This window comes from Pyxicephalus adspersus, chromosome 3 (genome assembly GCF_032062135.1).
Source record: "Pyxicephalus adspersus chromosome 3, UCB_Pads_2.0, whole genome shotgun sequence".
Taxonomy (NCBI): Eukaryota; Metazoa; Chordata; class Amphibia; order Anura; family Pyxicephalidae; genus Pyxicephalus; species Pyxicephalus adspersus.
Window position 1 is genome coordinate 78891955 of NC_092860.1, and position 25063 is coordinate 78917017.

The 25063-nt window shown below is 34.5% G+C and overlaps 1 protein-coding gene across 9 annotated transcripts in view; it reads right to left on the minus strand.

The window, feature by feature from the left end:
• Positions 1-2268: 2268 nt before the first annotated feature.
• Positions 2269-25063, minus strand: part of SLC4A4 (solute carrier family 4 member 4) — a 138804-nt gene continuing 116009 nt past the window's right edge. For 4 of the 9 annotated variants that reach the window (XM_072405361.1, XM_072405358.1, XM_072405365.1 and 1 more), the window contains 8 exons: positions 24073-24234; positions 22633-22811; positions 21680-21752; positions 18792-18860; positions 17606-17779; positions 14490-14651; positions 8137-8213; positions 2269-5883 (listed from right to left, as the gene is read on the minus strand). In XM_072405361.1, the coding sequence (XP_072261462.1) occupies positions 5778-5883; positions 8137-8213; positions 14490-14651; positions 17606-17779; positions 18792-18860; positions 21680-21752; positions 22633-22811; positions 24073-24234 (1002 nt within the window). In that variant the 3' untranslated portion in view covers positions 2269-5777. Of the gene's footprint in view, positions 5884-8136; positions 8217-10478; positions 10576-14489; positions 14652-17605; positions 17780-18791; positions 18861-21679; positions 21753-22632; positions 22812-24072; positions 24235-25063 lie in introns of all 9 variants that reach the window. The other 5 variants (XM_072405366.1, XM_072405360.1, XM_072405363.1 and 2 more) reach the window with 4 other exon arrangements.

A 25063-nucleotide genomic window follows, 5' to 3' on the forward strand; every position in this document is an offset into this window, starting at 1 on the left:
TTGAAACCAGCATTAAGATAATGACTTTCTCTCTGGCTTTAAATTGCTGACTAAATTGCTTGCTTCTAATATTCAGAAGTACCAAGTTCAAAGACAGCAAAAGCTGCTAAAATTTTCTGAAGTGTGTTCAGCAACAGCAGACCTCATATTTCTTTAAAACAGGTTTTCTTTAAAGCACTGGATAACAGCCTATAGGAACCAAGAAGACTGGTGTTGAAGGTCATTCTGGCACATCGTAGGGACACAGTGCTCGAGCCCGGGAAGTAAGTTTTGAAATAAGAGCTACTTTTTTTGCTTTTAAAAGTTTGGTCAACATTTGTTAGCAATATAACATACATGTCTTAACTAGTCTTTTTTTATTAGTGCTACATTGTAAAAAAAATTGCAAGCAGGCAGCTTGTTATAATAAACCTCACTGTTCACAATTATTGGGGGGATTTACATGTCCATAGCATAGGAGACACCATCTTCAACCCAGTGCTGTTCCAGGTTAAGCTATCTTGATTGGCCATTCCAGACTGGATTAATTCACACATGCTATCAGACTGAGGTATGCTAAGGGACATAGCATATATGTGCACGTGTAGCTCACAGTGCATTTCAGAAAAGACTGCAAACAGCAGGTATGTTTTATTGCAGAAAGGACATTACATGACCTATCTGCAATAAACAACATGCCAGCTCCTTTTTGTTAATATATAGTTCCACTTCAGCTGTACTGGACCAAACCAGTTTACACTAAATCCTAAATTTTAGTTGGTAATTGTCCCCAGTAATTCCTTGTTTAATAAAACTGATTGGGAGAGGGAGGAGCAGCACTAACAGCCAGTCAGGTGTGCTGTAGAGCACATGTGCTGACAAAGAACAGGATGGCACAAGGAGAAAGCAAGATGAGGGGAGAACGGAGCACTGCTACTCCCTTGCTTTCCAATCACAATCTGAGGGCAAGGACATAACAAAGCAGTGTTCAATATCTCTAGTAAATTTAAAACTATAAAAAAATTAAATCACAAGCATAGTTATTCTGTCTGAAAGGGGAAAATAAATACAAATCTTTTGCTAGGTACACCAATTCCCATATAAATGCTGATTTTTTATAATTAGCTGTTTATAATTAGCACATCAGTGTTCCAATAGTGATTGCAAGTTGTTTCCATCAGAGATGGAATTATGTCTTGATCATATGTGTACATTGCTAATTTAACCTTCACTGCAATGACATGAGTGTTTCAATGTTAGCTGTAGCAAAGGACTTTGATATAACTGTCACTATACAGGTTTCTGTTCTCAAATCAAAATCTAGCTTTATTTGAAAAACATTAGATCTAGCTGTAGAACTGATCTCAGTATATTTGTTCATTGAATTTGAAATGGCAGTTAGTCTTTGTTCCAAAACTACTCTTGATCTTATAAGTGACCAAATGCATGTTCAAAATATTCAAAATAGTTGAAATTGCCTGAAAATCTCTACATGTAGGATTAAACAATTATGTAAATGTTGACAGTGAACATTGCCCTCAGTCTGTTACCATCTTTATGCATTTTGTTATATGTTGTATGTTTTGTTAATATGTATTTGATGAACGCAAAAAAAGTAATACCTGTTGATCTTGCCAAAAATTTTGTCAGCTAAACACGTCCTGTGTGCTCAGTCTGTGGTGAATTATTTTAAGTGTTCACAGACATCTCTGAAGATTTATTTATTTCATTTCCTTTATTTTATTATAGTAAGTGTTGTCTTCCTAGGACAAGAATTGTGTTACTGGCAGAATCATCCAGGAATACACACAATTAGAAAAATAATCTTGCATTTCGTTTTTGTATTTAGAAATACTTTAAATGCAGGATCTGATGAACTTCACAAAAAACTAAATATAAATTGAAATCAGCAATCTACAATGCTTTCCTGGCATTTATCTCTTGGACAAGCATGTTCTCTATAATTGAGAATATGAAATACTTTCTCTTGGTATGGTTACCAAGCACTAAATTGAACAAGGTGATGTCAAAGCAGACTAAAACTGTTCACGCTAATGAACTATAGAATCTAAATTCAGGAAATGCATCGTTACAGCCTTCTAAGGTTGACAGACATGGGCACCTGGACCCTTGGGGTCCTAGGACCATGTGACTAGAAATGGAAATAGTAGCAAATGTAACAAATTTCTGTAGTTAATTAAGTGTATACATGTAGCCAACAATATCAGGATAACATGAGGAAGCCACAGAAGCCAAAGAGGAAGCCACAGAAGAATCAGAACACACAAATGCATAAAGTTACTTTATTTTCAATATACATTTAATTTTGAAAAATATAAATGCTAAAATATTTTCATTCTTTTGATTCCATAAAAGACACAATAGAAAGCTTGAAAAATTGTAAAATACTATCCTGTCGTTATCATTAATTGTTACAGGTAAAATCACTACAGCCTGTGCTGCTTTCTTCATCTGCTCCATGTTTGATCATATTTCATTACATACAAAACTCATCATGTCTAACAAAAGACATATAGGCCATTTCAAGGATTCATGAGAGTACAAAAGTGCAGATCAATCCCCTCCCTCTTTCACCTCATTTCTCTCCTGAAATAATACCAATACTACGTAAATTAGCCACGTTTATGGCTATAAATTAGAACAGTTGTGTTAACACTATTTCAGCAATGTAGGTCTGGGACAAAAACCTCATTGATATTGAAAGGTCTGAAAGGAAACAGAATGACTGTAGTTCTATGTATAGACATTGAATATCCTTCACTCAGTCAAAAGGTTCAATCAAAACCTTTTTTTTTTTGTTTTGGATCTGTCATGCATTAATACTTCTGTCAATTTGGCATTACTGCTAATTGTAGATTAGGGAAGTCGTTGGAATATTTATTTTATAAAGGTTGACTGGGTAAATATGCAAAGATATGACAACAAAGGGTAGGGCAATATTTTCAAAACTGATGTAGCATTACCATTACAAAGCAAGGCTGTCACAATGCAAAACACCTATAGGAAAAAAATCAATTGGAAGCAGATACTCCCCATGTCATGTGTCACACCCTGGCTCTAGTACATGACATATCTGATACTGTACCCAAGGACTTTTATATTCACATGTGTTTTTTTTTCTGTAAGGACACCGCAGATCAAATAGCATCACTTAGAAAGAAAACAAAATGGAGGCCTAACTGCCTTGGTTGGCGTTACAAAAACCCAACTAGAGTTCCTAACTACAAATGGCACTTTCAATAAAGTGGAGTAAAAAGCAATGATAACTTGCAAACTTTATTAATCCCTTTTTTTTCTTTAAGCCAGATAATTAATCATTTCTGGCTGGATACCTTTCATAACTGCACACTTGCCTGCTAGCCTTCCTTTCTGACTTGTAGTGGTAGAAAGAGAAAGTAACCTAACACATGACAAAAGGACATTGCTCCCCTTTTAGCCCAGAGTTCTCTGCAGCCTTATGCAGAAAACATTCTGAAGGCTCCACACCACAGGTCTGCATTTTATGAAAGATCCATCAAAAGCAGGTGCACTTTGGAGTACCTAATGGTAATGTTGTCCAAAAACCTCTATGGCTAAAAATGTCTACCTCAGTTTAATCATTGCTGACAAATGTAAAAAGAAAGTCATACTTTATACATCAGAAAAATTTTAGTAGAAGAGTATTTTTCTGAAATAGATACTGCGAGCAAGATATAAAATCTAGCAATAAATAAGCATAGAAGTTTTTTAACCCTCTTTAACTAGGAAAAAGGATGTACATTTGTGTTTTTGTCTTATGTTTAAAGGAAACCCTTACCATGAAAAACTGTTGATCTTCTTCTAAAACTGCTAATTAGTTGTCTGTCTGGCCACAGTACTTGAGCATGTAAGCAGGATGCATGATAGTGAAGTATTGGTCTTCATGCTTGTTCAAACCATGGCTTTCTATTTCTCAGATTACAGGCTTTCTTTAAGTAGATTAGAGGGCAGTATAGAAGACTATCCCCTTTTTTGTGCAAAACATTTCTTTTTAGAGTAGATAACAAGATAGAGGAATTGAGAAAAAATACATTGGTGTCCCATACCTACCTATAATGTTAACATCAAAACTGTAGCTCACATTGCTTTTCAGTTTTAAATATTATGATATTAAATCAAATCAGCAGTTAATTTCAAGTACAAGAAACATTTGACTTTAATATTGGAAGACTTAAGATATAAAAACAATGGACAAATTTTGTTAGTGTCCCTGTTCAGTTTGCCTATTTTTTTTTTTTTTTTCTGTGTGTGATAAAGAAACGGAAAGCTATTGAGAATATGAGACACCCCCCCCCCTAAAAAAACAAAGAAAACATTTTTACTTTGTATAAAATTAACTCAAAATACCTAAAAATAAAAGAGTTTGTCTGATTTTTCAATGGCAGTGGTTTTAATAAGTACTGTGCCAATAAAATCACTATCATGTACAAAGCTTGATCTATTCTAATTAAAATATGACATGATAAAATATAATGTGGCTATATTATTTAATCAGGAAATTTAGAAAATGATCTATACTGTATGCCAATAGGGGGACTGAATGTCAGGCAGCATAATATACAACATTTTTAGGGGGGTAAAATTGTTCTCCTCATGTGACACTATTGTGACCATATTTGTCCTTAAGAGGTCAAAGGTGGGCCAAGAAAAGCCTCCTTTTCTATATGACACACATAAGCATTGTATAGAAACATATTAACTAATAAAAAAGAATGTGTTAAAGAAGTTGCATAAATACCAAAAAATATAATAATAATTACAGTTTAAAAAAATCAAAATTTCTAGGTTTTAATTGATCCCTGTTACCAGTCATGATTAATTATTGCCTAGGTACTCCTATCATACATCTCACACCGCATAAAATAATGGATTATAGGCAAACCCCGCCTCCCTCATGACATCATTAAAAAAAATTATCTACCTCTGAAATTACTTTGTTTGATCTCTTTAGTATAAAGTACAAAATTTTTTAGAGTTTGTCAAGTCCTAAGTACGGAGATTTGTGTTATAAATCACATTGTGTACAACACATTTATACAGAAAAAAAGTTCAGTTTGCTACAAATAGGAGGTAGAACTACTTTAAACTATATGTTTCCTGCTGCAGGAAAAAAAAAATTCATTTTTTTACAGTAATTAAAAAAAGTTAAAAAAATTAACAATATATAAGTTGAAGGTTAGGCCCCATAATTTATAGTGAAGCTAGAATATATTAAATAATCTCCAGTAAATATGTACTCTATTTAAAAGTAGGATGCATAGCATTGGGGCTTATTACCTTATGGCAATTGGTTTTATACTATTGAAACATTAGCAAGTCAAGTACCAGTATATGTTTCTTGTTGATTAATACTATAGTTTTGCTCGGTCATGGAACTGCAAGCTGCTCTAGGATATGCAGTGCATATGCTGATCATTCTACAGTATATTGCATAGTTGCACCAATAAAAAAGAAGCTCTGCATTTAGAGCAATACATGTGTGAGAATTTCCCCAGGCATTGTGCAATAAACAGATTATGAATTTTCTGGGGAGACATGGTGTGAAGGCAATGACTTATTTTCACCAGAAATCAGCAGGATTAGTACAGCAGTCTGTATGTACAGTTCACAGTGGAAGTGCTCCAGTCAGTACAAGCCGTTTTTAAATAACTGCTAAAATGAGTATCATATAATGTCACGTTAAAGGAGTGTTGATTTGTTGTTTGACTAGTGATGACACAAGCTCCGAAGAGAATGCAGAAAGTGGTTTGTTTGTAGTTTCACAATGTTGTCTCTGTTCCCCGGCTTCTCCAGAAGTAAGTGTCATCGTCTGGCTCAAGCTCTATTCTAATTTGAGGCACAAGTCGTATGGGAGTACTTGGTGAGCTGCAGAAACACATAATAGTATAAGCTAATAGTGGAATATCATATTTATATTTTATATATCAAGCTAACAATGTAAAAACTTTACATATCAAAAGGTATACTATCTATAATTATTATTCCTATAACTATTACTTTAGGACCTATTACTTTCAGAGGCCTATACAACATACTATATAGCAGACCAAGCAGAAAAAATCACTATAAGTAGACCATGCTCTGTCCCTGTGCTTTTTAATAGGTCAGTAAAGGAAAATCATTCCTTATATTTGAATTTAAAGTAAGGTGGTTTGTTTTTTTTACACTTCCCCAGTTTTCTGTGCTCTGAGTTCTTTTTCTATTTGTATGCTTTGCCGTTTTCTCCCATAGATCATACTGAAGAAAATTGCAAAAGTTACTGAAGTCATTTTTTAAGAGAGCTGAAGGGGGTGCAGATGTTGGAATATGAGCATTCTCATGTAATTTGTCTTCAGTCTCTGACCACATTCTAAAGCACACCCCCAATCTCCAAACACTTTTATAGACATATTTTCAGTCTCTCTTCTCATCTCCGGATGCATGCCTGCAGTCAGACAGTTTACTGTACCAATACAATCACTAAATTCAGTGTGGCACTAAGGTGACAATGTTATGCCTAAGCCCTCCTATATATAGTGGTTGACTAGTATCCAGCTTTGCAACTAGTTATTTAACCTAATTTCTGCAGCTGCGGTTGTGAAAATTCATAAATTTAAAGATCACAGAAGGTCATATATTTACAGAGAATCCAATTGATTCGACTTGCACCAAACCAATAACTTACTGCAGGCAATACTTATTCTTTTATGCTGTTGGGCCCCACAAAAGCCCACTAAGTCTGACAGAACCTTTTAGGACTCTATCTCTTTGGCCTAGTTGTTGCACTTAAAGACTAGGATATAAAGGACTTGATATTGGGTGCAGATTCCCACTAATGAAGGGTAGGCTCCGGAGCGGCTGAAAAATGAATAAATGATCTGGTGGTTCTAATGGCCATTTATCAACCATCTCCAACCATCTATATTTCCAGAAAACCACAAGCCAGATATTACCTATAGCATCACTACTGTATACGGGTAGTTCAGGAGAGGTAGCTTCTCCACACCTGTTTGTATGAACTATGGCTGAAAAAGTCATATTTGATCTTCTCATGGGGTTTTACATCTACACTGCAAATCAATTATGCTGGTAAACTCTAGCTGTTATTTAGTGTTTAAACGCTAGGATAAATATATTGTTGCCCACTTCCAATTAACCCACTAGCTGATTCAGGTTTTTATTAGCATGGTCATTTCATAATCCTATTTACTCACATTTTTCTGTGGATTATGCCCCTATTATTTGATTGATGTTTGCTGTGATTATAATAATATAATGCAAAGCCACTATATGTATATTACATGATACAATCAATGCAAACAAAGGTAAATGTATTCTTCATTTCCATTCACACAAATAATTTTAAATGTTTGTTTTCAGTGTGCAGTCAATATAGTATGCCTAGCACAAGATTTGTTTATGTTTATATCAATATTTTGGCCAGGTCATACCTCAATAAAAGCAAGCAACATTCATGTTTCTAATGCTAGACACACACTGTATGATATTTCTAACTGATTCTACATACGATTTAAAATTAACAGAAAGGGGTCAGTCATTGCAAAATTAACATTCTTGCAGCATAGAGATGTGTGATGCAGCAACAATTATTTACTGGCCAGTAACAGGAAGAGTTAAGGGCTAGTTATATAATTCTGACTTAGGTTACAGGTTAGATTGTAAATCAGAAAGCAATATATTTATTTTTGGTATGATAAATTCTTTGTTTAGGTGTGAATCTATGCCAAAAAATGATCCCAGAATCATAATTTTTGGTGAAGAAACTCCAGTACCCAAAACAATCACACAAAAGACAAAAAACTGAGACATTTTAAAATGCTATTTACATGTATTTTTTTTTTTTTTTACACAAATAGGTAAAATGGATGAAGAAAGACACAAAAGTGAGACAACCAAAGGAGCCCTTTCAATTTTTTATGAAATTTGCTTGCATGTACATACATTTATGCATGCGGTGTCAGTACTGTTATTTCAGCACAGCAACCAATTATTTTGTTAGGACATATTTGAAGTACAATACTATTCAACACTTTTTTTCCACAGAGGAGAAAAAAATTAATCCCCTAGTTTGAAAGAAAATAGTCAGGTCTTACATGCACAATACAACAGAATCCTTACCTTTGTTTGTGTGACTGGAGAAATGGAAGTCTTTCAGCATGATGTGTGTCGTTCAAGGAATGTAAATGGCTTTTCTCCTGCTTGACATAGACAAATAAATAGGTACAAAATTGTAAGTTGATTTTACAAAAAAATGCAATGTAATGATAAACACCATTACAAGTAAAATCAGGACACTATGCAATCAGGCAAATATTGCAGACTATTGGCCATTTTCCAAAGATTAGGCAGCATGTCTACCCTAAAATGTTTAGACTTTATGGTTTTAAAATAAATAAAAGGTATCCACTAGACGAAAACTAAATAACGCCAGTAGTTTAAGAGCAGGAGGTAGACCTATGGCTGGAACAAGCGTACCTGTGTGGCTCCCAGCCATTCACACCGCAGCAATGCTTATTAAAAAAACAACATTTGCAGATTTGACAGCAGGCAAGAGGAAGAGGTATTACAGGTACAGGCTGCTGTAGGAAGTTGCTGCATGTAATATCTCTCCCGAGGGAGCAATTCAACTAGGAAGCTGTAACTGTACTGAAATCTCACTTATTTCAACACATATAAAACATCTAAATATAATACATCAGAAAGTAAGTAGTATAAAAATGGAACTAATATATGCATTGAATTACAGATTCAGTATTAAACAAGTATTTGCATTAAACCAAACCAAAGGATTTACTGTAAACTGTTGGATTCGAACACAGGCATCTCATAAATTTGTACATAACAGCCAATCTGAAAGCTCGTGGCTTCTTCTTATCTTGTTTTATTATTCTAAACTTTAACATAGAGAACTGGTCCCTGCTAACATGAGAACCATAGTGTAAATAAGACATGTAACCTGGTTGTTACAGGCCAATTATTTTTCTGCTCACTGCAAAATTCTTTCAATGCATATAAGCTCATAACTCAACTAATACTTTAATCCCATCACAGATCTCCTCCTAATGTCCTTGTAATAAGGATGGAAACAACCAGCTTTCAGCAACATACAGAACTTTGTGTACAGATCACAAAAGTAAGACTTTACATTACGTACACATGCACAAAACATAATCAAAATCTAGTATATGGCATGATTGCAAATGAAAACATGGAGGTGATTTTTACACATAGACAGAACAAAATCGTTTATTGTTGAGAATGATGGTGATCCATGATAATTGAGATTTGTACCCAAGTGATAATGATTAGAGAGTCAAGAGGTTAAAGAGATTAAAACAATATTTTTTATAAAGTAAAATAGCAGGAAATAGAAGAACCAACTGACAGTTACTAACCATAAAGGATATTTAGAGAAAAAGCCCACCATACTATTTTAAGTATTTTTCTTCCTTTGTTTTATAAATCTTTGTAAATCGTACCATCGTAATGAATTTAAAAATGAGAAAGTAATTGTTATTGTTTACCATTTCTATGGATAGTTTATAAGTTTTTTTATATGTTTATTTATCAGCATAAGAGGGAAGCTATATTTTCTCATTATTGGTCTGATTTATTAAAGCTCTCCAAGTCTGGAGAGGATGCGCCTTACACAGTGAAGTAGGACAAGACAAACAATGATTGTTTTAGATTGTTATATGCTCTTACTGCACAATGGCCGTACAGAAAGGAAAGGGAAATACAAATCTTTCTGTTGCTTGATTTTTGCTGAAGTACACATAGCCACAAAAGAAAAATGAAATAATGGAGCTCAAATAACAGTGTACTAACTGAAACCTCTCTATAGTATAATAATGACATTTACACTGATGGTAACATTGTATTTTGGACTCTATGTGTATGAAGTAACTACCTGAAATGGCTACTATCTACTTAAAAAGAAGTTTACATGAAATTTTATTATTTTACATTTTAGGATAAAAAGAGAATGTAGGCAAGGATACACAGCACATATATCCAGGCAGTATAGTATAATATGTGCATTGATCTACTATACCATCTAGAATGCCAATACATATGGTTTCAGGCATAATAAATATAATGAAAACTTTGGGTATAAATATGCCCCAATTGTTATTCTGATCTAAAAATTGTATTCTTTTGAGACAAATTACAGTTCTGGGTTGTAATGCATGCCCCCCTCTAGTGAGCCCAATATGTAATATATTACAAAAGAATACTTGCTTATAGCCATAAGAAAGAAAACCACATATTTGTTTGTTAATTGTTAAAAGTAATGAATTAAAATGGTTAAAGAAAATATGGACACTCAAAGATGTAGGAGACTGAAAAAAGCTGAAGAAAAGATATTAGTGGAAAGAATGATTAGTATGTGAATGGAGGTGAGAGAGATTGGTAATTTTATTTTCACACGGGGCATGCAAGAAGTTACATCTACTCACTCTCACCGGGTTTGCTATCAGATAAGAATGGTTCTTGTTCCATGATGTCCATTGGAATTTTAATACTGGGGACATTTTCTGTATAAGGACTGTCAGACTGTGAAAGAAATGTGTACAAGTTCTTAGATCAAATATTGTTAATTGTGTGAAGACTACTCCTTTGTTGTAAAAATGGCATTGAAACAGACTCAAAGTCATTTATTTCAAAACACAACATCTCCGTTCCAAAGCATCTTAAAAGGTGAATCATACATTAGAGGTGAGCAAATATTTAGCATTCAGTCCCCTCTAGAAGGAAGACAGCCTATAGAGACAACGATTCAAAAAATTTTATGCAAACATCTTTATGTTTAAAAAATGTTTTATAACATTCATGATTCAAACACAAAGCTGATTTTTGTTTTCTTGTATTCCCATAGGTAAAGACTATCCAGTGTCATAGTAGTGCCTTTTTTTGTCAATATCTGCATCACATGGTATTTGAACCCTTGTTGCACCATTAAGCAGTTAAAAAATGCAAGTTAATAATATTAATTAATGAATGCAACCTGACTGCAATACAGTTATGAATTAGTGAGTTAAATTGGGCTTTAATTACCCGTTTTATTATTTTATGTGATGCCACTGACTAGAATAAAATATATGTGGTAATCCCATCATATAAGAGCCAAAATGGAGACTTGGAAGGTGGGTGTGGTGGGACTAACCTTAACATACAGTATATAGTAAAAAAAAAATACTTCTGGACCTTCAGTTTTCACTGAAGGTAGAATCCTATGCTTTATTGAGAATATGAATATTTTGAACAGCACAGGCAGGTTTTCCTTATAATAATTTAAAGCTAAATGAGAAACACAATAAAATAACAAAGTTGCCAACATGTATTATACCAGCATTGACATTTACATGTGGATTGTCTGTGGAGGAACAATCCTCTAACTAAAAGCATTCCATTATTCAATTTGATTGACCCAGGAGAAAGTACAAACACCAATATGATATTCAAATTTAAGCATTTGAAGCTTTCTTCGCCTGAAAAATCCCCTTATTCAGGCTTGTTGTATCTAATTTTACATTCAGCTGCTTCAGCTCCCAGAAATAGTGAACAAAAATAGTAAGGGTTACATAACATCAGCAAACTGCTATGAATAGGATACATATAAAAAGCAAAAAGCTTATACAAAGCAAATAATTGTTAAAACACAGAATATCACATGATCATGACATATTTAGTCAGTTGAACATTAGAATATTTGTATTGTATTTCCATTAAACCTCACTGAATTAAAATTCAACACTCACAAAAAAGTGAAATAATAGAACCAAACAAGCTAATAAAGTCATGTAAGGTCAGGCTGAACATGAAAGTTTACCAAGAGTAAGGTAACCTGCAGGTAAAATAATTTCAGCAACACAGCCTTGAAAATCCTTGTAAATTCAGAGATAGCAGGTGGCAGCCAGAGACAAGGTTCTAGGTGCCGTGATAATCTTTAAGTTATAGGTGGATGACCTTGTGTCTCACAGCAGTTTATGCACTGCTTTCAGATTATAAACTTTAACATAACTATTAAGTACAAGTTGCTAAAGAAACATGTAACATACAGGAATATATAAGCATATATCAGAACTTCCTATCTCTTCTTATCAATAGCCGTGGTTTTTGCCTGATATTCTCACAAGCAAGACATTGGATTTTACAGTAAAATGGCCATAAACCTACAATGTTCAATAACAGTTTTTATATGGTAGCTTTGTGTTATACCACAAATAAATACCGAGGTGTCCATGGCTGTCTCTGAAACAAATGCATATAATGACCTTGACTGTTAACAACTAAACTGTAACTTACTTGTACTTGGGTGTCTCATACTTCAAGTACACGTAAGTCCGTTAATTTAAACTTGATGATGAACACTTTAAAAACTCATAAAACTAATGTTGCAAAAATCACTGTAAAAATGTGCATTTTCTATTCTTTTTAGTTGTCACTTGATTTTTTGACACAATAGCATACTTCATTGCATTGTTTGAATAACTTTTGCCCTCAGCCACCAAATGCCAACTGGTGCACGGTGTCACACAGTGTGGTGTTCAGGAAGCTATGTGTTTCAAATCTAGGAGAACTGCACATTCACAGGGTATTGGAGCGCATGAACTGTAAACATTAAGAGGCACAAAGGGATGGAGTGCACTACAAGAATAAAGGAATATATTTCCTTCCACAAATCTAATGCAGAGCATGTAGTGCAAAGCCAATAATCATATTGGTATACTTATGAAGAACCAGGGAATAGTTGGTCTGCAAATGATGACTTCCTTAATTAAGCTATTTTTATAGTGCAGCCCTCCGAATTTAAGGGTTCCCAAAGCACTGTCAAAATTAATAGGGTGTGGGTGATGGTACTTTAAATTTAATTTAATGCAGAGTTAACTTGATATATATAATTCATGAAATAAATCATATTGAGTTAAAATGAATTTCTAGAAAAAAAAGTATTATCGTGTTGTATACCAGAGCAATTGTTTTCTGATTACCTAAATTTGCACATTTTATTAGTAGGCATGTGAGTATTTCAGTCTTGTAGACACAGATGTTTTGCTGTTGTATCTGAGGTTCTATGCAGAAGAATTAGCTATTTCCTTTATAATATACAATATAAATCCATTTGGTCAGTGCCCTTGTCTTCCAAAAACATAATTTTTTGGTATGGTGAATTTTAGTTTAAACAGTCCCTTGTGCAGTTTGCCCTATTCAATGCCTACAGAACCATAGAGCTTATCATTGTAAAATCATACATAACATAGAAAAAAAAATCTATTTTGCTAACGCATTATAATCATCAAACAACTATTCAACTCTTCTAAGTATGTGGCAAATGAGTACCTAAAAGACATTATTTTGCCAGTAAAGCTTTCAAGTGCCCAGCATTATGCCTCAGGAGAGCTTTTTAATGTATTGCTGACTGTCCAGAATGAAAGTGATTTAGGCACACATCTGGGATTACTGGGACTTTCAAAAACTCTCTGCTCATTGCCATTATTTTAGATATCATCTTATTTGTGCTGTAAAGAATATGAATGTGCCTGCTACAAAGTTGATTACATTTAAGACATAAAAGTATGTATAAATCTGAAAAAAATCTATGACGCATCCATTAAGTTAGATTATCCCATTTAATACTTTTATTAGCAAGCATGAGTTCATTACCTAGATGCAAACATTAAGATTATTTCTCATGCCTGACTATGGACAGACACACATACAAAGCTTAAATGTTAAGCTGGGATTAGAATACAAGGCATCAAAATGCCATTTCAGGGCTCATAATCATCCAAACAGTTGACATTGTCATTTTGAATTTTAGAATGGGTAATATGTTCATTGTAATGGACTGTGACATAACTTGCTACACATTTAGAAAGGGTGAAATAAAGGTGAACTGTTCAAGCTGTATTAAGTTCTCACATACAATGTTTGTTACCCAGTGGGAAATGGATGCACAATTGCCCTGCTACCAAGGTGAAAGAACAGTCAAATGCAATACCAGTAAATCAGTACAGTACTGACATTAGTAGTGTATCTAGATAAATTCCATCAACTAAACTAGTAAAATAATTACCATTCCATATATTTTCAGCATTGATATGGTTTCTATATTCATATCTTTTTAAACCTTTGAGGAAAAAAGTTAGAGAGTTATACTTACCTTACACCCATTTTTTGAAGTAGAGAAAACACTCCAGTCCATTGTAAGAGCGGACTTTGACAATATTTCAGCTGCTCTATATTCCTCCTGGTCAAGTCGGAAGAAGTGTGATATCACCCCTACCTAGGAGCCTCACAAAGAAGATATTTGTTCCTGTCAGTTCGGTCTTGTTTTTTGGTTCCTTTCTGCTTTTTAATTACTTAGACTGAGAAACCTGTATTAAACTTGGATTAAACTGTATTCAAATTTAGGAATAAAGAGAACACTGTATTATGCATCATGAATTAGGAAACTGCTATCTTACATCATCATTGTCACTGTCCACGCTTCCTTTCTTCTTCTTCTTTTTCTTCTCATCTTCCTTCTTTTTCTTGTCTTTTTCTGGGATGACATCATCAAGGAAGCTGAGGTCGTGCTGGGAGAAGAGGTAGTCCATGGCTTTCCTTACTGCTACAAGAGCAAGAATCTGCAAAAGCACAAGTGGATGATTGTAATTGGAGAAACAGTGGGCAGTTGGAAAAGATGTAAGCATTCTCCTGAAGACACAGACAATGATAAAAGAGTTGAGATTTACAGCTATTGTAAAAACACAAATCCATAGACAAAATCACCTTTTTTTTTAAATTCAAGCCACTTGTTTAATATAAAGTTGACTGAAAATCAATTAATTGCACTCACACATCACAATCAACGCACATTTGATTCTACAACATCAGTCAGAATGCAAATCGATTATTTAAATTTCACTCAATCTCTCAATTAATGAAAATAGGCATATGTGGTCATGCCCCTAAAAAATCTTGAACTGTCAGATGCCAGTATATTTCATAGCAATTTCTGACCTGATCAACTAGTTTGACTTTGATTCTACATTCAATATCAATTACTTTAGGCTGACCTAATTTAAAAGTTTAGAAACAATTTATGATCAGTATGGGAAATTTATTGAATACAGTATTCAATCCAATGGGCAAATTGTTCTGTGTATTGCCAGTCTCAGTATGTCTGTGCAAGCTTTCATTTATCCAAGTCATGGTTATGGCAATATTGATTAAATGGCTCATTTCAGAGAAGCCTTCCATCTACTGCTGTTTAAAAAGTCCCAAGTTTCCCTCACTTTCTGTCCGCTAAAATGCTGTCCAGCAGGTCTTTTAGTAACAAAAATATTACTAACTGAAAATGTGTAAATGGTATACTTAGTCTTTAGGTGACTAAAATAACCTGTGGCTATAATTATTTGTGATGACAGCATTAGGTTAGTAAATGGATGCTAATCGAAAACATTTAAATATTAACTTTATTTTATTGAGAAGGTGACGCTAACATGGGGTATAACAGTGTTTTATTGACTGAGGTTTATTCAACAAAGATAGCATAGCCTATCATTCTTATTTCTATTATTTTTCTTATTTCTAGACCATTCCAGATGCAATTTGTTGCTTCTCCATTTTCAACTATCTGTCCACTTCACCCAGTCCTCTTTGATTTACTTGTTATCCACTCCCCCACTCCATGTGATCCTGCCTTAACCCATTCCTAATCTCTAGCTACATTCCCCTTCTTCCATATGTCATCAAACTACTTTGTTTAAAAAGACCGACATGATTTCCTAACTCAAACACACTACTGGACACTCTTCAGTCTGGCTTTTAACCTGCACACTCAACTGAAACTGCTCTCTAAACATTGTCAAATTACCTTCCCAAAGCACAGTCACAAGGGGACCTGTCTCTTCTTCTTTTCCTAGATTTCTATGATTTTGACTCTGTTGACCTCCCTCCTCTACTTCAAATCCTACACTCTATCTGTCCTCTACTGGTTCATTAATGTAACCAACTGGATGTTGCAAACCACTTTTAAACCTGAAACTTACCTTAGAAAAACAAAGTAAAACGAAACTAATTACCCCCTTATCCCTTACTATCTTTTTAAATAACAGGCATTCTTGGTGTCACCTTTGGCTCTGAATTTTCCTTTACTCCGTAAATCTGGAGCACACAACCGGTCCTGCCATATCCACCTGTGGAATATTTCTAGAATATTCCTGTTCCTATCACCAGGGACCATCAAATTCCTACATGCCCATATTAACTCTTGCCTCAACTATTGCACCAACTTTTTTTATCTATATTCCACTAACCGAACACTTTCCTGTACAACCTATCACTAAAATTAAGTCTACACGTATATATTTTAACTCCTTATCTGCTACCCCTCTCCGCAAATCTCTGCAATGACTTCCAGTTTCCTTTGGAGTTAAATTCAAGCTGCTGTGCTTTGTTTTGTTTTTTGTTTTTAAACACTCCACAATTCTTGTCCTGTTTAAATTTCTGACCTTATACAAAAATCTTTACACCACTAACATCTCTCTCTGCCACTTCAATGACCTATCAATGACTTCCTCTCTCATAAGCTCCTACTACGCATGGCTTCAAGATTTTTTTTTTCCTCTGGATTTCCCTACCTCAACCCATGAGGCTTGCTGCTACCTTTACCACCTTTATACAAACACTCAAAACCCACCTCTGCCCATCTTCCTCTACGTATAACCATCATGTATTAGAATTATTTCATCAACCTACTGTATACTAGGCTCCACCACCTGGGTTTGTAAGTACAATTGGGCAGGGTCCTCTTCTCCTCCTGTTATATAGTTTGTATATATTATATATATAGAATGGTTGACCACCCTCTTCTACACCAAACCCTACACTCTATCAGTATTGGTGGCACTGCCCTTTCTTGATTTATTGACCTAACGGACTGCACATTACAATCCTCTGACACGGAGCACAATTGGTTTATTGGCTAGCACTCTCACTTTGCAGCACTAGGTCACAGGTTTTAATCTAGGCCAGCACACTATCTAAAAGAAGTTTGTATTTTCTCCCCATGTTTGGCTGGATTTCCTCCGGACATTCCAGTTTCCTCCCACATCGCAAAAACATGCAGTTATTTGGCTTCCCCTCAAAATTGGCCTTAGACCGTCTTAATGACATATGACTATAGAAGGGGCCCTACATTGTGAGCCCTTTTAAGGGACAGGTAATGATATAACAATGGAGTTTGTAAAGTGCTGGGTAATATGTTGGTGCTATATAAATACAAGTATTTAAAACAAGAATATACAGGTTCCAGCCTCTTTTATAATTAGTTCTTCTATATACAAAATATATCTAATAATAAAAATAAAATGAACCTTATCATTACCATAATCCTAATCAATACTATTATTTTCCAGTGCTCACAGGTACCTCAAAATATTATAATATAAAGTTTGTGAAAACTGACATGCTCAAAAGTTACTCCTACTTTATCTAAAAACATAAAACTTTTTTCAAGGTAACAATTCAAAGAAATTGTTCTTTGCAGTTTGACATGCTTTGATGCTTTAACGTTATATCTTTTACATGAACTCACCATTACAGGGAATATAATAGCTGCCACTGTAGATTTTAGAATCCAGAGAAGTGCCAGACATAAGATCTGAATGAAAGTAAAGAGATGCACCCTGCGTAGAGGAACATGGCGTAAATAAATGAAGTCTGGCTGGTGCTTGGCTGGCATCAAAAGAAGCTTCAGGCGGTCCATGAACTACAGTAAATGGAGAGAAAAATAGAAAAGAATGTTATAAAAAATATGACCCTCTGAGCAAGGGACGGAAGGTATAACAGTGCAGGGTAGTAGCTCTTTCTAATTTTTTTTTTTTTGGTCACAGCAAGATCCTACATCAGCAACTTGATGTCCTTCTAACAGACTTAAAATGTCTTCAACTTCTTTTTATTGCAGTTCTCACCTCCACCCCAAAAAATACATGCTTTTACCAAGAAAGCAATGAGATGTTTTCCTAACCTCTGTGGAGATCAAGTATTTTACATTGTAATGTTTTTGATGAATTAAAAGTGTGAAAAAGGATTATAGTAAAATTCAGGATCTGCTTCTGGTAATTACATACTAGTGAAAGAATAGTTGTTTTTGTTATTCTGAATTTATATTCAAGACAATATTAAAATAAACCTTAGGAAAAGTAAAGGTCTACTAGATACAAGCCAATCCACTATCAATTTTGAGATTTTTTCAGATCAGTAATCAAATGGTTGAAAGCCCAAAAAACATTGCACATATCATTCACAGGTAGATTTTATGTATCTTTCAGATTCCCCCAGTTTTGATCATTTTATTGAATTTAAAATTGAAATAAAAAAATCTTCCAATGTGTAAGAGCCTTTAAATAGGCCTTTTCGAGGTCTCCTCATCAAAAAGCATATCTGGCATATTCAGTGATCTGTACATGAATGATTTGTGAAATAGATAGAAACCTTTTTCTAAAAACATAATAAAACAGTTGTGTTTAAGCCAATTTACTTTTGTTGCAGTCCATAGATGCCTAAGAACATTCATTGGATGCACCCTCCTCATCACCCTGTTTTACACTTGTGCAGCTAGAGCTAACAGAAGACACAGGAGGCTACACAACTTCTTTTGACCACTCTGAGTATGAGATTTCTGAATTCCACTTAAATGGTGGAAAGACAATAAACATGCATACTACATGGTGGGAGTGTATAAAATGGACACTAGTTACAAAATGTTACCAACGCCATACCTGTACTCCGTTGAGTGAAGCCACACCCATGTATAAGAAGACGCCATACAGGACAGGCATGGGAATGAACTAGAAAATATGACATGCATAAAAGTTAGATCAATTTATTAACCTGCTAAGTTCAAGACCTTAACCATTTTCAAAATAATAATTGGATTTTTTTAGTAGTGACGGCATAAAACCCTGGTTTTTACTGTTGTCTCCCATAACTTTATGTCCCTAAAATTACAACATTCTTTGGTTACAAAGTGATGGGAAATCTCCATGTTTTTGGGATACCATTTTCACTCACTGTCTGTCCTGGTGACAGACACAGCCTTGTCACAAAAAGTTTAATTATGATCTAATATAATCAGAAAAAAAATATTTATGACATCAACATTTTCATTGCCAAATAAAAGAAATGGACAGTCATTGTTATATCTTATGGTTATCTTATGGCCAATAGACTCAAAATGTGTGGTAAACAATCTTAGCAAAAAAACTCCAAAACATCTAGTTGGATATTTCTTATTTTCTTTTGTGCCCTGTTATATATAACATAATGATCTATGCAGCATCTCCTATCATTAGCTGAACAATAAGCATGTCACGTCAGGTGACAAAATGACTTCGATCACATCACATTTAATGATCACAAGAACTATTCCTATTCCACACCATATATGCTTTACTTGTATATGCAAATTGTGTTTTTTTCCTGAATAGGCATATTTTCTATTGCAACCTTTGGGAGCCTTAATATGAGCAAAATCTTGTAAACTTTTGTGAAATGGTGTCTAGAATAAAAAGAAAAAGTCACTAGAATTCCTCTTTAAAAAGATAATTAAAATGTGTCCTTTGATCCGCAAGTTCTAATTTCTGTGGCATCTCATTAGTGTTCTCTGTGTTCTGTGAGATCACTAACTCCCAAGTGCAGCAGAAATTACTTTTCACAATAAGTTAATTAAGCCTCTTGCCAAATCCCCAAGATCTTGGCAACAAAACTGTATAGAACACGTCAGGTACATTTAATTACATTATTTGCATTATACTAGGCCATTATACTATGCCAGATTTTTTTTTTACTATTTTTTACTAATACATACGTTCATTATGTATGGCAGTTTAAAATGATTTTTTAAAATCTCCAAAAGGCTGCTCTGAGACTGTGGTGTAGTAAAATATTGCAATCTCTGGGTATACCATTAGATGGCAGTGTCAGATCATTTACAGCTCCCTATGTGAACGCAATACAGTAATATAGTGATTTGCCATTACCATTATACTCTTAGTTATTTAATTTGTCATTTAATTTGAAAAGTCTTTTTTAAAAGAAACACAAAACATTTTACAGTAAAGACACAAACGCAATCACAATAAAGAATTAGACAACTACAAAACTTGTTCACCAAAATCTTAACACTCACCTAATCTATGCAATTAAACCTCTAAAACATTTATGATTTGTGTTAAATCATCAAAACATTTATACTTCGGTTATGGATAGAATGGGAAGAATATGAACATTTTTATATTATTGTATCATAAGGTTTTTAAAAGTAGTTTGGGGCTATGTTAGGGCCAGGTCAGCTGGGCAGTTCTGATGCTGGCAAGCTATAACTAGAGGCAGAATAACCCGGGAGAGTCTTTCATTTAACCTTGATTACTGAGAATGCTGCAGGGTCTCATTTACTGGTGGGGAAACAGTAAAAAAAAAGCAATGCTACACTGGTAGACCATAAAAAGAGGAACTCCCCACCAAAAGGTAAATGATCTGGAGTGTTGTCACCAGCAACATGATCATCCAATGTGCCTTAAGGAAAAGAGTTTACTATTAGATGGAAAGGTAAGATCCTCTGCAAGTTTTTTTAGTTGTATATCTGTGCTCTGTGGCCATTTTCTCTCACTTTCTCACAAAGTGACAATGATGTCATCAGCACAGGAAGTAAAATTACATTTCTTTTATGGGACTGGATGCTTTGCTGCAGTGTGATGGAGTTAGGTTCCCATGTAGATGGGAAAACAACTGCAAAAAAACACATAGAAGGCAGCACATGGACAGAGGGAGCCATAACATTCAGTGTGGGAATATTGGAGATACCATCATGATTGTAATGATGCCCTGTGCAATCACATCAGTATCTCAGGGTAAATGTTGACAAAATGTTCAGTTGCAGAACTAGTTCATCTAAAAAGTGATGTAAACCTAAAATGACATACATCTGTATCACATGCCTCTTGAATATTTGATATATTTACAACAAAAATCATCAGGACATTTGGCCTACAATGCAACTACTTGAAGAATGTAACATTTGGAGCCATTACAACATTGAAAAATACAATATATAATAGAAACACACTGATCACTTTGGGTAAATCAACCTCCCTCACTGAGAAGGCAAATAGAGCTGGAACAGAGAGTCCTTAATACTTTCAACAATGAACTGGGAACAAAAACATAGGTATCTGGTAGTACAGATTCCAATAACTTGTTACATGCCACTGGAGCGATACCACATACTTGGCTATTGTTTGTTCAGCAGTTTAATGAAAGGTCATATATCTCCAGGCATGGGTGGGCAAAATCCCCAGCTCCAATTATGTTAACCCGGCTACCTCTTTTATTAAGCTATCCCATTTCCTCTTCTTTTAGTTATAATGCACATTTTATACCAGTTACTGGGAATACTGCAAACAAAACAAGTTGTAGTTTAAAATAACTTTGATTTATCTTATCTAGTCCAAAAGTGAGGTTTCCCTTAATATATCTTAGTTAAAATTATGTTTAGGCATCTGTATATGCTTTTATAATATTTGTCAAAATGGAAAGGCAGAATTGCCAGACATTAATATATTGTAACTATCTGCAAAAAAAGTCTGAAAAATGACAGATATATAGTTACCTTTAATATGGGTGCCATGAAGACAGATATACCAGTCAGTATGAACACCATAATACCTGTAAGTCGCTGCTCCCTGTAACAAACATCACATGGTTAACACTCTGGTCTTCATAATTCCATGACATAACATAAAATATTAGTTTATTAAAAAATATAGACAAAACTTTGTTTTAAATTTTGGGCAGTGTGGGTAAGGACTTGAACCTTTGTCACGCTTTTTTCATGCTTATGCTCCCGTTAGATAGATTCCCTATCCCTATTGGTACTGATAACCACTGTCACAAAAGTGTAGATCACTGTCTCCTAAACAAGAGATGAGGGGAAACCTTCCATTGGAAATAACTGCTCCAGTGACATCTGTCTAAGTGATGGAGAGTTTTCTTTTTCACTTGTTACTGTGTCTCTTGATCAGAAAATAAAAGGAAATCTCCCCAGTGTAAAACATGAAATCATTCCTTCTTTGATTTGTTTATTGGTCTATACAGTTTAATAGTGGCCATGAATGTAAAACATGAATGTGTGTTCTAGAATTAGTGTTTACTAATTTTATGACACAAGCAGTTAGAATATATGGTGCCATCATTTAACTGTAGAGCAGCCTCCCTGCACACACAGGAACAAACACACGGCCTCAGTAGTCTGTATGCTGTGGCAAGGTAAAAGGCATACGGAATAATTATGGAGCACTGGGGAAGCCTTGTTTTTAAACAGTAAAATGTAGAAAAGCCATGACATAACCAATATGTCTTACTGTTTTGTGCTACATCAAGGAGCATGTTGACAATGGATTTATATATTTTAGGAACTACTATATTAGTGGGAACAGATCTGGTTCAGAGGTTAAAGATAAATAGTATGGCAGTCAAAACTCAGAAATGCATGGGTGGGGTTTAAGCTTTTTTTTTCCCCATGGGTGGCCCTTTTCCAACAATGTATTTATTTGTAAGTAGTACCTTACTCCCAAGAACTTAGGTTGCTCTCCTGGAGCTGATGTCTCAGTTTCCATTTTCAAGCTGTCAATGTGGGCAATAGAGATGACAGTTGCAGCCACATACCAGGGGAGACCCATGAAAGAGCAAACAATCAACAGAACAGCCACCCAAAACAAGTCCAGGTGGTACCCAGCTCCTTTCTGTATATGAAGACAAAGGAATAGTTTACTTAAAAGAAAACAATCAGCTCTTTATTACAATAGTAAATATTAAAATAGATTTAAAAAACAGATTGCATTCATATTATGTTGAACACAAGTTAATAACTTTGCAGTGATTGTGAAGAAGATATAACGACTACTTATTTGTCATTTAAGTAGGGTCTTGCAACATGCACCTATTGTTCCATTAATGGAATACTAGTACACACTGAAAGGGTAATTCACAGAAGACATATGAGAACTCAGGAAGTAATGGATAGCCTTTCACATATAAGAATTTTTAGGGGAATGAATGGATGTATATTGCAGCATGTAAGGACTTTGAATGATTCTAACTATTGTAGAATGATGTTTAGGTGGCAGTAAATTACTTGTTATGTTCCCTGCTATTACAACAGTCTAAATCACTAAATGTCATGGAAACTGATCTAGGGATCAGATGATAAAAGTCTTCCATTAGGCCTAACATGTTCAAACCTCACATATCAGTTACATCCTGCTTAACCTGAACAATTCCAGCACTAAAGATGTGTAGTGCATTTGATACTTCATTGATCTTTGAGCAAATACATGTACAAGTATAAATAGTTTCAAAAGTATTTATAATGAGAAAAAAACACTTTTAATGATACTGAACTATAAAAAAAAAACATTGTAATCCTTTTTATCTCCTACTAATGGAAATATGGAAAAGGAAAAAAAAATTAGATTAAAATAATCGAGGAAATTAAATAAAAAATAAGTTTTTTCAGTTTTAATCAGGCTGAGAACTGCTATGTTGGTCATTGCTGTGTGGAAGAAATGTGTAATTCCAACACAGAGAAGAAAAAATATTTTTGGATGTAAAACAGCTCTTTTTATGTTTTTCATATGTGCATCTAATTGTTTGCCTGGAGTTATTTTTTAATGAACATACTGCTTCAAAAATCTGAGAATAGTCAGTATTGTTAGCTAGGGCTACCTTAAACACTAATGAAAACAGTAGTAGTTTTCCATTCACCTGACATTGCAATAGATTTTAGTAATTGCCAAGCAAAGAGAAGTGTTTGCATAGGGCAACAAAGGATGGAATTGAAAACTCTTTGTGAATTTTTCAGTAATATAACCCTGCTACCTGCTTGGAAACAGTTCTGTGACTGACTATAAATAAATAAATGGTGTCTGTAGCATGCTGTTTAATATTTCAGTGGTCTCTAATAAAGAAGTGAAGAAATGCAGTGAGCAAATATTGAAGATGTACCTTTAGTTTGTGTTCCTTCCTGTTGACGATAACACCTGTAATCTGCTGATCCATGAATATTAGGATTGTGACAAGTAAAGCTGGCAAAGCAGAAGCCAAATAAACCCACCAAGGGTTTCCTCCAAAGGGTGGGACAAACCAGCCTCGGTGTGGACTTGTTGGCTTAAATGGAAAAAAAAGTAGTACATTTAGTAAGGTGAACAATTAATTTACTGATTCTGTATTAACAAAATTTTTCATGAGGGTCAAACCATTGTTATTCATGACAAGTATTGTTCTATTTAAAGACCTTAGTTGAAGTCTATAGGCTTGTTGTATAACAACAACGAAGGTGAAAATCTGCACTTTTAATATTTTGCCAATCCAGTCCAATGAAGGACTTTTGCCAGTCTTTGGTTTATAACAGTGATAAAAATCAGGACTTGGTGTCAGCTACGGTGACCTCAAAAGTTAACACGGGCACCAGAAAGGAATGCAGAATAGATAGGACTGGACATTCGGACATTCATCTTAGGCTACCATTGTCAGCCAATAAAGGTTTGTTATGTTTGTTACACTGTAAGTGACAGTGATGTATGGTCCATGGGGTGTAAGTATATGCAATGTAACAGTACAAATTGTAGCCACAATGGTTTCAGACTATATTACGGTGCAATCCTCTTGTCCTTAGCACTGTGCACTAAAGCATAAAAATAAAATCCAGAGGTTCTGACTAGTCTGTTTTCAGCAAATTTACCATTGGTATTATTATTATTATTATTATTATCATTATTAATAATAATAAACAGTAATGCTATAGCGCCAACATTTTACTAAGCACTGTACAGTAAAAAGGGAATAGCAAATGATACAAACAATGACACAGGAGGAAGAGAACAATACTACTGATCTATAATAAGACCTCTACATTGGTACACAAACAGCATGAGTATCATATCTTAAGTTCTGAAACACTGACCAATTTTAGATGGCTGTGTCACATTCCTTTACC